The following is a 17,843-nucleotide window of genomic DNA, read 5'->3' as shown; positions in this document are numbered from 1 at the left end:
CGAATTACGCGTCCGGTGCTCTACCTCTGAGCTACGGCAACGGCTGTCAAATCTTCTGCTTTCGGGGGTATTTATGTTTACAAGTAACCTAACCTTGAGAGTTCATCAGCGCCACCCACGTTCATAAGCGGCGGACGTAGAACGTCCTGAGTTACCGCAGGTGTGACGTAGAACGTCATCGAACGGAGAGGGTGGAAGCTGCATGAGAACCCTTTTATGCTATCGCCGAAAGCGTTCCCTATTGGTTCCCTAGGTCATTTGGAGAAGTGTTTGAACCTGCAATGGACATCATAGGATGGGTTTTAACTACATTTATTTTAAAGCAACATCGGTTGGTGATACTCTGATTACTGTGCCGTCTTTCGAAAGGTCATACCGCATCCGAAGCTTCGCTCCGAGCGCTGGATCAGCTCTTCCGTACCGATGAGTCGATGGCATGAGGCCGTCTCCCGACACTGCTCTGTCGAGTACCACGTGAACAACATTGTTTCACCTGTGCTCTTCCACGAGGCTCTGCTGCACGTGCCTAAGGACGCCATTGTTTTGGAAATCTCTCCTCACTGTCTTCTGCAGGTGAGTATTCAATTTAATCCAAACTTCCAGCTAGACAAGATCATATATTGCTTGTTCAGAAGAATGTGTCACCTTGCAGTGTTTGCCTTAAGTGGAGATACCTTGCCGTACATTCAACACACACAGCTGAAGAACGAAAAGACCGCAATATGGCTTTCATGTTCGCGACTGTATTCTCTCTGCACAGAAAGATATACTTTTGAAGCAGCCTTCCAAAGATGCTTTTCTGTTGTGCCTAAAGCAAGAAAAAGTAAACACACTTTCCAGCGACGAAAGCCAACGCCTAAACTAGAAAACAAAACTTCAAAAATATTCATTCTCTTTGGAAATACTGCTTTGTCAATGATAGCTGTACACCGTGCTTCATTTATTGATAGCTCCGAGTGTGCTCACATATTATTGAAACTATGCGTGTTCTAGAGGTTTGTTTCACCATGGACACTATTCTTTCGGCGAATACCTTAGAGGGCGAGCCTATATCGTCCTCTAGGCGAGAGAAGCCTCATTCCTTTTTATCATTGATTTTTCTGGCGCTAGATTTAATGCATTTTAATGAATTGTACACGTTGACGTAACTAGCACAACACAGTTCATTTTTCATGCACAGAGCTTTCATACACCGTCTCGGGGCGTGTGTGAGTTGATAACTCATAGGTCTTTGAGTGTTAGCAGGAATTGGTAACACTCTCACTTAGCATACACCACAGCAGCCATTGCTTCCACGCGATATGGCTGCTGTCCGGGCATCTACTTGTATAACTGTATCTCCCACCACCTACCTCCACCCACTTGAGGCCCACCCAGAAAGGGAAAAAAAGGACAACCATGAAATCCAATTCAAAGACGCTCAAAGGGTGTTGCTGTTGGCTAGTTGGTTTAACATGAGAGAATTGAGGAGCGCCTTTCGTTCACCTTCATCGTCCTGTGTTGACGGTGCTCCTTTATCCTTTCAAGAACGCAATGTAAAACCAATGCCACTGGCGCGGCTCGTATGATCGCCTGAGAATTTGTTTCTTCTTCGAACGCTGACTCTTCGAACGCTGAACGCTGTTTCTTCTTCGAACGCTGAACGAAACACTGATCACTCTTCATTATATGCTTTCAGATTACCAGGACACCTGTTCACTGTTACCATTCCAACGCATGAGTTTTCCTTCTCTCTTGATGTACTCGCAGCCCGTACTGCGCCGCGTACTCGGCTCCAAGGCCAGTTGTTTAGGCCTGATGAAACGTGACGTGGACAACCCAACGTTCTTCCTCAACTCGCTAGGAAAGCTTCACACGCTCGGAGTTCAGCTTGACCTCACCCCGCTGTACCCTCCGGTGCCGTTTCCCGTGCCTCGCGGTACGCCCAGCATCGGGCACCTCGTCAGCTGGGACCATTCGCAGCGGTGGACTGTTGCGAAATGGAGTGATTTCGCATGCGCGGGACAGGTAATAAAGAGAAAACGCAAGACGACGGTCATGCGGGGACAGAGTAAATTAGACAGCAAAGACCAGATAATGATGTGCACACTTAGATCTGGGGGACGCAATGTTCAGAGAAGTTAATACCCGAGTGGAAAGAACGGATGGTTTGTTAGTACAACACAGTATTACCAAAAGAAGCACGTGCCTTTAAGGTGACAGAAAGGCAGGTTTGCAGATGGGGCTAAGTAATTAAAGGGATTTGATGAGTGACTCTGGTGCAGGGTAGGCCTGATTAAAGCGGAATAGAAGCAGTTGTCATTCAGTGAATCTTGCCTGAGTCGTAGGGATGACGTAGTTTAATATTAAACGGCAGAGAAGATCATGAACTGAAATTTGCTATACAAAGAAATTTATTTATTTGACAATTTCGTTGCACGAAGATGGGGATGCGGCTTGATTGAGAGCCTGTTTTATAAAGCCGTTTTGTCTGCTCAAAGGTGCCAAGCTTGTCATTGCTTTATGTATTCAATAAGCTGTTTCTTTCGTCTGTTACCGCGTATTGTCTGCACCCACCGAAAGTAAAATAAATACATTTGGCTGGAGCACCGGTCGTCGCCACCAGAAACTTTCATTTAAGGAAAGGCATATTGAATGAACAGTATTTATAATGTTTAATTCTACTGGTACTCTCTTACACCTGTGATATAAGACTGCGTTTTTGGTATGTCAGGCGCTATGACAGCTTGTTAGCTCTGGACTCTATCTGTAGCTTCACGCTTGAATCATCTCCATACCTTAGCTCTAATGGCACACCTCCACATATCTAACTTTTATTTTCTTAAGCAGCGCTTTTGAAAACACTCATGAAAATTGTTTTTTTTTTCGCATCCTGCAGAACCTAACAATTCGGATTTCCTTACACCAGCCTTCATAATCTTTACATTTCAATGAATGAAGTAACCTTCTTTAAAATAAGGATTACAATGAATACACCTCTTTCAAACTATGGTGTAAATAATTGGAGCAGTTTTTGCCTTAATTGTGGTCATTAGAACACATCCAACCAAGCCAGAAATGTCTTTAGTCTGAGAGCTTGAAAAGGAACGACCGTTAGCCGGTGTCTCCACGCAGCAGCTTTTAAATAATACTCTGAAGCAGTGACTCCTGCGAAGCAAATAGCGTGATTTACACTACATACGATTCTCTTCTAAAGCGCAGTTTTCGGAGGAGGTCGTCGACGTTAGCCTGGAGTCACAAGAAGACGCCTACATGGCGGGCCATCAGCTCGACGGTCGCGTGCTCTTTCCGGCCGCCGGTTACATGGTGCTTGCCTGGAAGTCCCTGAGCAAGCGAAGCGGCAAACCCTTCCACCAAGTGCCGGTGGTATTTGAGGACGTCACGTTCCACAGGGCCACTATCTTGCCCGCCAGCGGTGAGCACTGCTTCAAAAATGGGCCCTGACACTGCTCACCGGTCCCATTGTACCAACGCCCTAAAATCCATCATCGCCGCACACGTGTTGTTGCAATTTATGACGTCATTTCGGGCTGACAGGGCGCATCAGAGCAGCGAAAAATTGGTAGGAAAGAAAAGGTGCTGTAACGATATCTGTCTCGGCGGACATCTCAACCTGGTCTTGACCAAAGGAATTAAGAAGTGAGCGAACGAATGAAGAAACATAATGGAGGGTTTAGCCTCGCCCACCTGGAATTCTTTCGCATGCTCTGATACCGCTTATTTCATGGGTGTTGTATTTTCGCGTCCTTTGAAATCAGGCGGCTGCGGTCTGGATTTGATCCACTGTCCATGTTTTCAGGAGCTGAAAGGCGTTAGCGCAGAAGAACCGCTTCATGTACAAGGATGTCCGCGTCGTTGTTTCAACGTAACGCAAATGAGAAGGGCATTTATAAAACAAAAGCGCAGTCCATATCTGGGCTGCTGTATAATAGATAGAATGAAGTGAAATGAGGGAAGGGGGAAGAGGACTGAAAGACCGGAATGCACGAGCCTACCAAGCATTGTCTTGGGTGTATGTGAGACGGTAGCACGCACTTGTACAGAACCATTGTGTCAACTGCAGACACCCCTCGGAGATGAAAAACGCTGTGCTCGTTTACATTGTTTTAAAGGAATAACCGTAGCCGATTAGAAAACCATTTGGAGCAACCTTTTATCAAGGCTCAGTCAAATTAATGCCCAGGGAAGAGGATTGAAGGCTGGACTAATAAGAAAAACAGCGCAGAAATTTTTGTTTGCTTGCTAACGGCCTAATCATTTCGGTGCAGGCACAGTGCGTTTCCTGGTGCACGTCATGCCGGCGTCTGGAGAATTCGAGGTCAGCGAGGCAGGGACAGTGGCTGCCAGCGGTCGCGTCCGCATTCACCAAGATGGAAACAAGCTGCTTAATATAGAGCCAGTGTACCCTCCCGCCGAAACGATCGCCTATGACGTGGACGCTGAGGACTTCTACAAGGAGTTCAGGCTTCGTGGCTACGAGTACACTGGAGGGTTCAAAAGCATCCTGAAGGCGGACGTACAAGGTTTGTCCGTTGGTAGTGTCTCGAGGTCCTATTTCCTCCCTGCCACTGCACACTTGCTGAGTGAACATGACGTCCACGCTCCACAGTCACTGTACACTTGTCGGCTTGTCTGACAAAGACAGAAGACCCCAAAAATATAGGCTATCATCATTTAGGAGACATTTTACATCTACGGTAGCCACACAGCAAGCATCCAGGAAGCCTCAGCTTATTGTGTTAGATCAAGCACTAGAAATAACGAAGTAGTTTTGTCAGAGTGGCGAAATGGTGTCACACTGTTGTTAGATATTTACTTGAAAGGATCGCTTCCCAGAAAGTTTCTCTAAGCACTTAAGTTTCAATATAAGCTAGTGAATCGTGCGACAGTAAAATATTAGGATTATTGCATGAGAAAGATGGCAGTGGTTAGATAAAGTTTTTAATTGTTCTTCAGTTGTTTAAAGTGAATGAGTGAGTGGAAACCTATTTTTCATTCTTTGAAAGCAATAAGTAGGCAGAATAGAGCAACCTATGCCGATTTTGGCGGTGTGTATCCTGCGAGCTCGAGAAACACCAAGCGCTCTTCAGAACAGCCCTTCTGAGCTAAATAATATAGTCACTTGAGAGCATGGGAGGGAACTTTGGATAGCGATGCTACCGCGTGGTACTGCCTGTGTTTCATGTACTGTCTTTTCAAATCTGCAACTAGTGTTTCGTAAACGGTATCTAAAAACGGGCACACCACCAGGCAACTTTTAAAGGGGCTATGAAACACCTTCCGAGGAGAGCACACCAACTCGCTCAATCTCTGGACTGTGAGATGTCCTGAACACCTCAGCCAAATAACACATTTCTACACGCAGCAGAAAACCCATAATCATGCGCGAAAGTTGCCAAGCCCTTTTCGGCGACTTTTTTTTTTGTGTTCGCGTTCCCCACTGCCGCTCACACCTGCGTAGACCAGTTGAGAGATGGCTATTGGTTAGATTCTTTCTGAAGTCAGGCAGCTGCCGTGGTCGCAGCCAGTAAGCCGCGTAGGTCCGGCGGTCACGAAGCTCCGCCCCCGTAGGTGGGGCCGGCGAAAGAGCGCCAACTTTCAAGCGTGCAAAAAGTGAAGAGAGGAGAGGGAAAAGCGCGAGGGCGCTGAAATTCAAAGCTTTACTAAGGATAACTCGGGTTCTACAACGCGCGTTAAAAAAAAAATTCGCTTGAAAATAATCGTGAAGCGGCATCCTTTAACATCCAAGGCATACCGGAACTTTATTTGAGCCCCTTTTAGAGCCGCTTGAAGGGCAATCTGCAACATTTCTGGGGACATTTTTTGCAAAGCAAAGCATTTGAATATTTGCGAAATTATTAAACAGGTATGTAATACGCTAAGTTCAAAAATACCACAGACTACACCAAGCGTTTTCCGACAATAGTGAGCCCGTTTCATTCATGTCAGACGCCTCGTCTTTAATGAGACGGAGTTTACGTTTTAGCGGGACGGCGTGTTTATTTCGGGCAAAGAAAATGTTGATGAAAACCAAAAATAATTTTTAGGTTTGACTCCCCAAACTTAACACCGGCTATCAGCAATGCTGTAGCGAAAGGCTCCGGATTCTTATAGACTACAAGCGGTACTTTAATGTGAGCTGGAATCTCACAGCCCACAAAAGTTTTTGTACTTCGCCACCATAGAATTACTGGGCATGCTGCGGTACCGGGTCAAAACTCTCGCCAAGTTGTGTTCTCGCGCACGGAAATTGCACTCCAATTCATTTGAGAGCAAGATGTCATGATGGTTTGTATGTTTTGTGCACATCTGTTGTGGTTAACAACGTTCTCGTGGTTTCACTCATACATTCCTACAGGCCTAAACTGACGCTCCTGGTCTATTCCTCTCACAATAGCGGTTGTGATAAACGCATCCTGCGTTTATGAAGCTTTAGTTATCCGCACTCTTCTTTGGCTCAATGCAGCGCAGGTTACAGCGGCTTTTCCTGTCACGTTCCCTGCAGAGCCGCACGGAAAGCTCAAGTGGGACGACAACTGGGTTACCTTCATCGACAGCATGCTACAATTCTACATCTTTCTCAGTCCAGAACGCACTTTAAAGGTATTCAGTAAGGTCAGGTGGTGCAGCATATCACCGGAGGCACACGCTAAGGTTATCAAGGATGTCGGAAACACAGGTAAGTGCTCAAACGTTCTGGGTTCATAGCATATTCGCGGCTCGATGTAGTCCGTCGGGGGCAGATCGAAAGAAAGCACTGATGTCGTGCGTCACCAACTGACCGCTTGGTTCATGTACAAGTTTCTCAATTACTTAGGCGATGAGTCTTAGGCGTGACTGTTAGTCCGTTTCCTCTCTGTGTTTATTGGTCACGAAGAAATTATATTATTCTTCCATAGCTATAATGGGTAGCGCAAAGCCAAACGAAGTACAAAGTACAGGTCCGGAAGGCCCGTCAAAGAAAGGCTTCGTGAACACAAACAAAACATGAAAACATACGCCGGCAGTATTCCAGCTGTGCAGTGTAACAGGAGCAGCTATGTGCCCTTTCTGAAGCAATGCTCAATCGTGGCCAAAAGCAGACTAAGTTAACTCGTGCAATAACAGAAGCTGCGCAGACCCTTGGTAGCGCCACTAGATGGCGTGGCGCCGGAAACTAAGAGGAGGTGCCAGGCACGCGCGGGGTGGAAGGTGGAAGGCACAGAGGCACAGCGAACATGTTGTTCGCTAGTCTTCGCCGCTAACCTCGTCTCAAGCTATACGCAATATTTGTGGAGCCTTGTCTAACGCCCACAGTTTCTTTGCAAGATAAATATGTTATCATGCGTTCTCTCTCTCTGTCCAAAAGGGAGATCACATTCCTAAGTTCCCAAAACCTGTCACTGAGCATTTTGTTCCCGTGTCGTTTTCTTTCAGTTTTTCTTTCTATACGCCCCTGTTAGTCCTCGCATTTCACGTTCGCCTTGGTCGTCCGGAAATCTCTGAATTGCAAGTTAGCGCCTTTGGTGTATGTTTCAGTTCTTTGCCCGTCGTATTGGTTTGCGCTACCCCTTATGACATGGATCAACAATACCGACATGCACAAGCTTTCTCCCTTGAGATTAATGTGAATGTACCAATAAGCGCTAGCGACAATCTCTCTTTTGAAGATGAAGAGTGGATGACGAACTGCAACTCAAAATACGAAGGAATCTGAAATAATCTTAATGTTGTCAAAATGCTTTACTGAACGTGCAGAGAAGTGCAGAAAATGGGCACGAGTCAGTAGTTTCGGTTAGGTAATTTAATGCCAAATGTATTTCGTGGTTTGCAGATCATTTTACGTTTCTCTTCACAATGCTATGTTTACTGCTTCGCAGGTGTACCTGTCGTGTACGATAGAGTCCTCAACGCTTGCCACGCCGGAGGAGTCTCGATGGGAGGCCTCAAGGGTACCATAGCACCAAGACGCATCGTGCCCCAAACTCTGTGCTTGGAAAGGTACATGTTCGTACCTTACATCGACGACCAGCCTGCTATACAAAAGAGGGAAGCTTCTCTTCGAGAATATGTGGGCATGTGTAGTGACGTGGTCCGGCATATCCTTAAATCTAGTGGAAACAGCATTCCTGACATCGCTGCGCTGAGCAGGAATTGCTGCCATGCACCAGAGAAAGTGCATATTAAATATATTGAGAGATTTGCAGAAAACAGTGGCCTTTTAAGGTTTCTCACTAGCATCCTCAAGCAAGTGCACTGCTGCGAGTCATCTTTAGCTTCTGCGATGCAGTGGGCGCTGACTAATGACAGCAACGATCTTGAAACAGACGTCCTCAACACGGCCCTCTTGGAAGAGGATCCGCTGAGACCCCTACTTGACATTGCCGTCGAAAACACAAGCTCTCGTAAGATCCGCATCCTGGAGCTTGCTTTCGAAAAAGGCGGCTTGCTCCTAACGCCCAGGGTGTCCCAACTGTTGCCACTGACCAACATATCACTCAAGATCGAGTACGCCGTGGCCCACCCAAGTCCAGATCACCTCAAGCCGGAACAATTGCCGGAAGGTGTCAGGATAGTCTCATGGGACCCAGCGCATGCTGCTACGAATGTACTACCTCATAGTGACTTAGTAATTGTGTGGAATGGCCCAAGATGCTCTAATAGTCTTGAGAGATTGGCCAAGAAACTATCTATGCACTGCAGTCAGGACGCATTTGTACTCCTTTGTCGGCGCACAGAGTTGACACCTGCGGAGATCTTTTTGTCCAATGTATGTAAAGGTGTCCTCATATGTGACTCTAAGGAAATGGTGACAACCCTGTTCGAAGCCCACGGGTTTCGTCTAGTAGCACTCAAGAGTAACAAATGGTCCACGCTGTTTTTACTGAGGAAAGTGAAGACTGCGGTTGAAACATTTAATCCAGAAGTGATCAGGGTACGTCACGTGAGCTTCGACTGGGTGGAGACCCTTAAAGCCAAGGCACTGGAATGTGAAAGGAAGCCTGGAGAACTGAAATTGTGGTTGGTTGCAGAGGACACTTGTGTCAGTGGCGTAGTTGGTTTGATGAACTGCCTTCGACTGGAGACTGGGGGAGGATATATAAGGTAAGTGTCATAAGAATATTCCAGAAAATTTAACTTAATATTTCTTTTAGAGTGACCAAGCAGCTTGTACTAAAATAAAACGCTTAGTTCTACCATAGCGTTCCCCACAAAAATTCAAAGCAGCCCATACAAAAGCAGCGATGGCCTCGCTTAAGGCGTTCTTCATTACTCTGCCAGTTGATATCTCACTAGGCTTAATTTTTTACCTGCATTTCGTTGTTGGAAGTGCATTTTGGAAAGATCTTATTGATTTTTCCCAGATCTTTAAGGAAGTTAAATAATTTTACAGAATGCCTGCATTGCTAACGTCGTTCGGTGATCCGCCGAATCTAGACGAGGCCTTGTTCAGAGGCGTCCACTTCCAACCTGAACACCGCTCCGTGCGGCCAGCGCGGCCGGCGTAGACCGGCGCTCCGCGGTGCGCCTCCCGCGGGCGCCTTGGGAAGTATTGCGTGCAAGCGCAGTGATAGCTGTAGGCGGGGCCTTCGCCGCGTCGTCTGCTGCAGCGCGGCGGCTCCGCCAAGCCACGCTCGCTACGCGGTGAAGCGAACTTTGCTCTTGCTATGCGCAATAAAACGACAGTCCGGCACGGTTGTGGAGTAGCGCAGCAACCGCGCTTGGTTCTGTGTAGCGCGTGATATATCGGTGGCGTTTGCCCCTGTTCGTATTTCCTTCCTTCCTTCCTTTCTTTCTTTCCTTCCTTCCTTCTTCCTTCCTTCCTTTCTTTCTTCCTTTCTTCCTGTCCTTCTTTCTTTCTTTCTTTCCTTCTTTCTTTCTTTCTTTCTTTCTTCCTTTCCTTCTTTCTTCCTTTCTTTCTTTATTTCTTTCTTTCATGCGATTAAGGCTCTCGTGTAAAACTTGGTCCTTGTGTGAATGAGATGCCCAAGCTGTGGGGACACTTCGACAACTCAGATGCTCAGCTCCTTGGTGGCGATCAGCCAGGCTATTCCCCGGACTCACATGATTGTTTTCATTACCTCAAAGTTATGCGCCGCAATGTGATGATTGTTGGGGATACAGTTGGGGATAAAAGTTAGCAGAGAATACCTTTAACCTGCAATTCGCTGATCACATCGCCTTGCTTAGTAACTCAGGGGACCTAGTTGCAAACCATGATCGCTGATTTAGACCGGCAAAGGAGAATGGTGGGTCTAAAAAATAATATGCGGAAAATAAAGTTTTACACGAGAGCCTTAATCGCATGAAGGAAAGAAATAAAGAAAGAAAGGAAGAAAGAAGGAATGGAAGAAAGGAAGAATGAAAGAAAGGAAGGAAAGAAAGGAAGGAAGGAAACACGAACAGGGGCAAACGCCACCGATATATCACGTGCTACACAGAACCAAGCGCGGTTGCTGCGCTTCTCTACAACTGTGTCGGACTGTCGTTTTATTGCGCATAGCAAGAGCAAAGTTCGCTTCACCGCGTAGCGAGCGTGGCTTGGCGGAGCCGCCGCGCTGAAGCAGACGACCCGGCGAAGGCCCCGCCTACAGCTTTCACTGCGCATGCACGCAATACTTCCCATGGCGCCCGCGAGAGGCGCACCGCGGAGCGCCGGCCGCGCTGGCGGCACGGAGCGGTGTTCAGGTTGGAAGTGGACGCCTCTGTACATCAGCACGAACGAGAATAGGAAGGGTAATAAGCTAAAGTAAGAGCATATCTGCTTTGGTCGCCGGAGAGTTAAGCATTTTAAGTTCTTTTTTTCCTATTTTTTTTCCACACTGTGCTGAAGCTATACAGTCGACAACTCTTTCGATCTTTATAGAATCCCTATAACTAAACCAACGTTTCGCTGCTCTCAAAAGCGAATGTAAATATATTTTTTTTCTGAACAGGGAAATATTAGGTTTCCACTTGCTAGATACAAGAGTTTTTCAAATCATTCGCTATACATTTTCTTAAAGCCGTAAATGGCGCACCGGTGTGATCGGAGGAAGGTTATGTTGAAACATTAAGGCCGGTATCATCGAAACTGAACAGTTTTAAAATATTAGAACAGGCACTGTGAGCCGTGATGCCAAGCCCGAAAAAAATGCGCAGCCTACTTCGTGATGGTGACTAAATGTAAACATTTAATTCTGTGCAGGAAATGCCGTCTGTATTTTAGGATGGCCCACAGGAGGATCAATAGAAAACGTTTATTATAGAACTTTACTGATTTGGGAAAAGGAAGCGTGGATTGTCGTTGCGCTGGCTGGCAGCCCCTATTCCGGTACGCCATTGGCCGCCGCCACTGCCCATGCTTTGGACTAGGGTCCACTGGGACTCCGGGTTCGAGCTGGACAGGGTCGCCTTCCGGCCCTCCGCAGCCCATACATGTTGGGAGTCGCACTCAAGTCTTAAAGAGGCTACGTCGTCAGCCGTGTTTGTTCGCTTTTCTTAGCGAGGAACAGTGCGCTTGGCTTCTTTCGCCGCTTTCTGCGTGTCGCGAACCGCGTGACACGAGGTTCCATATCTAATAATTTCAAAATCAAGTACATCCAGGCCTCATGGCATGCTGTTATGAGGGGTTCCATATTAAGTTAGTTAAACCGGTTTTTATTACTGAGCACCTAAATTATGTCACAGCAGAGAATGCATTACATTCTACAGAAATATAGTCACTGCGGCCCCGAAACATTACGGTCAAGTAATTATAAGAAACCTGTGAGGAGATAATTATTTTCTTGGGGTTCCTCTACTGCAGGTGCTTCCTCGGTGCCAGCTTTAAAGACTCAAACGAGGTCAACGACTTCGCCTTCAGTGACCCAGTGTGCAAGGAAGTATTTGAGAGAGACCTTTTGATGAATGTCCGTCGCGACGGGCAGTGGGGCTCCTACAGGCACCTGACCATACACTCAGGTTAGTGCAGCATCTACTATACTTTCTGCCACTCGTAGTTGGAATGCGACCCACGTATTGTTATGCCCGATACGTTCTATTTTGTAGGGAACGGTCGGTGCTGAGCTGCATGTCTGCTAAAACAGCAAGTACAATGAAGGACTTCTGATAGATTTCTGCCAATTCAGATTTTTTAGCGCTTGATGACATTATGAATAACACTTCGAGATCGGTTAACTTCGGTTCCATCGAGAAGTGGCTCCCACAACCGCTATTCAATTCCGCACCTTTGGCTTAATAAACCTTAGTCTATAATCAGTAAGCCAAGGTGGCGGCTCCGGCAGCATTATGTGCAGCACATTCTAGTAACCTTAAGTGAGTATGTGGGCAACGTTGAGCAGAGGGTAAGAATGCAGCTGCTTTATGTTTAGTGGCTGGCGAAGAGTACAAAATCTTACACTCTACAGCCGATAAATGATACAAAAAGCTCCTAGTTTGTTTCGACAGCGCCTACCAATAAAGATTTCATAGTTGAAAGAGAAAAAAATCTACGCTGAGTTCGCACGTGGTCCTTAATTATGAATAAATTTTTGCCGCAGTCGGAATTCTGTAAAACAACCCGAAATGCGCAGGGATACAAAGACTTCAAATTTATCATAAGTTTCTCAATCACAAGGGTTGTAGTGAATGTGTGAAGGAAAGTTGTATGTGGTGTTTTGCTATGGTATGGTATGGTATCGTATATTATAGCAAATTAAACTCCTTGAAGCTGAATTCAGTCTATGAGGGCCGCCGAAGTGTAGCTGTTCTGTAATCGTTGGTATTCATAGCTGTTTATCCTCAGTAGAAAAAGTAACTGCTGGCGTACCTCAGGGAAGTATCCTTGGACCGCTTCTTTTTAACTTGTATATCAATGGTATCGTTAATCAATGCCTGCATGCGAAGTGTGTTATGTATGCAGATAACGTCTCAGTGTTCTTCTCATCAAGCTCATGTGAAGATGTGATAAACGAGGCCAATAGGACACTAAGTACACTCCATCAATGGTCCCTTAATAATCTGTTGAAAATTAATGTAACTAAAACTAAGGCAATTATATTCAAATCAAAAAGTAGAAAGATTATTCTAGCATCTGATCTTAAGCTAGGTTTGGAAACGATAGAGGTTGTAGATAATATTAAGATATTAGGGGTTCATTTGAACAGCCAGCTAAGCTGGGACAATTATGTTAACGCTGTCATCAGTAAGCTTTCTCGTGTCACAGGTATCACTAACCGGCATCGTCACTTACTTTCATCCAAAGTTAAATATAATTCGCTCTTTATGTCACAAGTGAACAATGCGCACTTAGTTTGGGGAACAACTACAGGTACCAATAAAAATAAGATTTACGTTTTGCAGAAGAAGGCTCTGCGTGCGTGCAGTACTAAGTGTTGGTTCTGATATAAACACATGCGATTTATTCCACCACTTCAATGCCATAAAAGTATCTGAAATGTATAATGCTTGGCTGGCTGAAAGATATAGGAAGGACATAAAACAAAATATGAATTACTTACGTGACACGGCACACCTTTCACTAAATGTACAAGCTTACCCTAGCAGACACGGCGAACTGCGGCATATTCCAACACGCCGCACAATAGTATATGGCACACATAGCCTATCAAACACGTTGCCCTGTCTTTTAAATAAGTTTCATGCTGCAAAAGTTGATATATCAAGAGGATGCCGCAAAGATATACAGGATGTATGCGCTACTTTTTAGATTTCACCGTGCTTTCACTGCTTCTTTATCTCTTTCGTTTCCTTAAAGTATTGACCTGATTTGAATAACCGAATTCCTGTTTTTCGATGTGTATTTTTGTGTTTCCTTTTTTGTTACCATTTTTGTGTCTACTTCATTCCTTGTTATTTTTCCTAATAATGCGCCAAACCATTTTTGACAACTATTGTTTGCGTTTTGCGATGCTACTTGTGTAGAACATTTGTATGTTACCTGCTGCCCTGCAATGTAGGGGCCGAGGGGCACGTCAAGCCACAATTTCTGGCTTCTTTTCCTCGACACTCACCATGTGTACATGGGAAAAAAATGAAATTGAAAAAAACTGAAATTGAAATCTCACTCACGTAACGTTTACAGTGCTCTGACATCGCACAACCTACTGACGTTTACAGTTTTGGCACACTCAGATGCGGCCGCCGCTTCCAAGAGTCGACACCAGTAATCTCGTTTCCCGCACCCAAAACAAGCGACCAGTGAAGAGAAAGGCGGGTGTCCTGACGAGAGCATGCAATTCTTTACCGAGCGGTTAACGCTCGTATGTTACCGCAAGTATGTTCTTAAGAAATGTGAGGTGGAGTACGGCTCATACTCCTGAAGATTCTTGTATTCAGCAAGCGATCAGTACCAGGCTACTTTAAATTGGGGCGCGTACATTGAGGTCAAAATGCAACGATATGGCCGGCGCACTGCAACCTCATTCCTTTAGAAACGAAAAGAATGTCACAACAGTGGCGTCCGAATATATCCGCTCGCTGTGAAGAAATATTTGAATGATTGCGGAAAGCAGTTATTTGCAGATCTTCTTTTCTGTCTGTACAACGGTCGCAGGTGGTGCCCCGAAAAGGACGACAGAGTACGCCTTTCTGAACGTGCAGACCCGAGGCGACTTGTCCAGCCTGCGGTGGTATGAGTCTCCACTGCGCTACGTCTCGCCTTCCACTGCTTCCCGCAAACTGCTCTGCAGCGTTTACTATGCTCCTTTGAACTTTCGTGACATCATGCTCGCCACAGGGAAACTTCCACCGGATGCACTGCCGGGTGAGCAGTGACATTTTGTTTTAAATAGTGAGGTCTAAAACATTTTTTTTGATGCCAGGAGATGCTGCTTAAGGGTCGTCAGCCCAAAACGCATCCTTGGAATGATTCTTGAGCTCTCGATAGTTTGTATAAGTGCTTTTGAAACAACGCCTACAGAGTATAGACAAAGCAGAATTTTAGCGATACTTTATCGGAAATTTTGAACGCCTATATTATACGCTTAAAGCTGAAATTTTGGGGAGACGTCCAGGTCTTGAAAAACTACAGACCAGACAGCTTAGTTTCCGTTGCCTGCAAAGTATTTACTAGGGTAATCACAAATAGAATCAGGACAACCTTAGACTTCAGTCAACCAAATACTCAGGCCAGCTTTCGTAAAGGATACTAAAAAACAGATCATAATCACCCCATCAATGAAGTGACAGAGAAATGCGCAGAGCATATCCAACCCATACATATAGTATTCATTGATTACGAGAAAGCATTTGACTCAGTCGAAACCTTAGCAGTCATGCATGCATTGCGGAATTAGAGTGTAGAACAGTCTTATGTGAAAATACTTGAATATATCTATAACGAATATAGTTCTTCATAAAGTAAGCGATAAAATTCCAGTCAAGAAGGATGTCAGGCAGGGAGACACGGTCTCACCAATGCTTTTCATCCCCAGTTTACAAATATATTCCGACGCCTGGATTGGGAACCGTTTAGGATAAGTGTTAATGAAGAACACCTATGTAATTTGCGGTTCATTGATGACGTTGCCTTCCTAAGTAACTCAGTAGATGAAATGCAAAGCATGATCATTAAGTTAGACGGGCAGATCACAACGGTGGGCCTAAAAATTAACATGCAGCTTATTTGGTGGGCGGTCATTTCCGTGCTGCTGATTTTTTCGTTGCATTGTTAGGCGCTTCACCCAACAGAAACATAAAGGCATCGAGGGTCGAACTTCAATCTAGTTAGTAGCAAACACAGGAAAAAAATACTGTTGCAAGAAAGGGATGAAGGAAATGACACATGCAAAGCGCCGAATCAGTCTTTTCGACCCCATCTTTGCTACCCTGTTATTTTTTCCATGATACGAGTAGAAGCCCCTGGTGCGCACACCTTTCTTTCTGATAATAGAAAATAATCTTCCAGTAGCGCTGGCATTAACATAGTCCTTCCTTTGCGCGCCTTCTTGAGATAGATCACTGCTTCCGTGCCTTGTGTGGAAGCCTCTAAGTTGATTGTAGTGGGAGCAAAGTTGCGGCACCAGCTGACGGGACCCTAATGAGCGGTCACCTGATATTTCTCGGGGTGAGAACTGCCGTAGAAGACGGCAGCGACCCTGTTGTGGTCGGGATGTGATCACGAGCGATCCTTGTCCGCAGCTAGTTCGTTCTCGCTCTGTCACGTCCGAAGTATCCCCACTAGCACCTTGTTTGTCGTCATGTTGAGGTTTCCGATGCTGTGCTGTTGGTTATCACTTCTTTTATGCGAAGCATACTACTTTAGCTACCACTTCAGCCCTTCACCGTGGTTATGCGCCTCCAAATCACGTGATACATGACGTCACACCACGTGACACGATGACGTCACGACAGCAGAGAAACTGGGGCCCACCTCGCGCCGTCGCTGTGGTTGTGCGCCTCCAAATCACGTGATACATGACGTCACACCACGTGACACGATGACGACACGACAGTGGAGAAACGGGGGCCCACCTCGCGCCGTCGCTGTGGTTGTGCGCCTCCAAATCACGTGATACATGACGTCACACCACGTGACACGATGACGTCACGACAGTGGAGAAACGGGGGCCCACCTCGCGCCGTCGCTGTGGTTGTGCGCCTACAAATCACGTGATACATGACGTCACACCACGTGACACGATGACGTCACGACAGTGGAGAAACGGGGGCCCACCTCGCGCCGTCGCTGTGGTTGTGCGCCTCCAAATTACGCGACACGATGATGCTGCGCATTCTCTAGGCTTAACCAAGTTAAGCCTCAGCCATTTTTGAAGCAGATGCTTCACGCCAAAGGCGCAGAAGGATCTCGGCGCTGCTGCGTGGCTGCGGCTCAAGACGGCCTGGATCAAACGCACATTGGACACGTAATACTTTTCATGCCGTACAGTCTTTGTCAAAAATTTAGAGCCAAGGGGGTTTGCTTCTAAGCCTCGCAGCGGGAATCCTGAAGCATTCGTAGTAGTCCTACCCTTTAGAGGAGGCAGGACCAGAAATCTTACCGTCAGCAAATTTGGAGCGCTGGAGATCCATTACGAACCAGACAGTGTGCTTCAGAGGCAAACCCTCTGGGCTGAAATCTTTTGACAAAGGCTGTACATAACAATTTCAAAAGGCTGTATTGAATTCTCTCCGATGGTCATGCCCAGCTGTACATGGCGATTTTTTCTTGAAGAATGGGCGCTGTGTTCTTATGAAATGAAACGATAATTGTATATACAGGTACTATTAGCGGCAGAACAGAGGAACCTGTGTATTGCTCTAAATATGCGAAACCATGTGTGTGACAACTTATAATTGCCACTCAGATTAGATGTTATGACTTCAGCCATTCGGTTCGGTTTTCATACGCGTTTTGAAATTTCTCAGAAGATGAGCATTTACGACAAGCTGTACGGTTCGAATGCACAGAACAAGCACCAGCACCAGAGAGCCTACTTGGCCTTGAGTTCTCGGGTCGGGACACCGAAGGACGCCGGGTCATGGGCTTGGTGTCCGCCGAAGGTATGGCTACAGCCGTTGCCGTGGATCCAGACATGCTGTGGGATGTTCCCGACGCCTGGTCTCTAGAGGAGGCATCAACGGTGCCCGTGGCATACTCCACTGCATATTACGCGCTCTTGGTACGAGGCAACATGCAGCCAGGAGAATCTCTCCTGGTTCACTCCGGAAGTGGAGGCGTCGGGCAGGCGGCCATCTCCATCGGTCTCGCCATTGGATGCACAGTCTTCGCCACTGTGGGTGAGCGTTAGTTACTAAGCTAAGTGTGTAATGTATCGAATATTGTTGTACTACTGCAGGCTGTTTAGAAAGCAGCCACACGACAAGAGGGTCTGAAACGTATATGGTACAGAAAGTAAGAGGGTTTAAAACGTGCATGGAAA

The 17,843-nt window shown here is 46.2% G+C and overlaps 1 protein-coding gene across 1 annotated transcript in view; it reads left to right on the top strand.

The window, feature by feature from the left end:
• Nucleotides 1-17,843, top strand: part of LOC149348177 (fatty acid synthase-like) — a 55,283-nt gene that overhangs the window by 23,082 nt on the left and 14,358 nt on the right. Inside the window, exons 10-18 of the mRNA XM_089541698.1 lie at nt 370-573; nt 1,750-2,007; nt 3,202-3,415; nt 4,269-4,523; nt 6,506-6,679; nt 7,860-9,084; nt 11,768-11,922; nt 14,516-14,725; nt 17,371-17,700. Coding sequence (XP_089397824.1) covers nt 370-573; nt 1,750-2,007; nt 3,202-3,415; nt 4,269-4,523; nt 6,506-6,679; nt 7,860-9,084; nt 11,768-11,922; nt 14,516-14,725; nt 17,371-17,700 — 3,025 coding nt within the window. The remainder of the gene's footprint in view (nt 1-369; nt 574-1,749; nt 2,008-3,201; nt 3,416-4,268; nt 4,524-6,505; nt 6,680-7,859; nt 9,085-11,767; nt 11,923-14,515; nt 14,726-17,370; nt 17,701-17,843) is intronic.

This window comes from Amblyomma mixtum, chromosome 4 (genome assembly GCF_055824585.1).
Source record: "Amblyomma mixtum isolate Tamu chromosome 4, ASM5582458v1, whole genome shotgun sequence".
Classification (NCBI taxonomy): Eukaryota; Metazoa; Arthropoda; class Arachnida; order Ixodida; family Ixodidae; genus Amblyomma; species Amblyomma mixtum.
The sequence above is the reverse complement of the archived record's forward strand: the minus strand, read 5'-3'. Positions and strand labels throughout refer to the sequence as shown.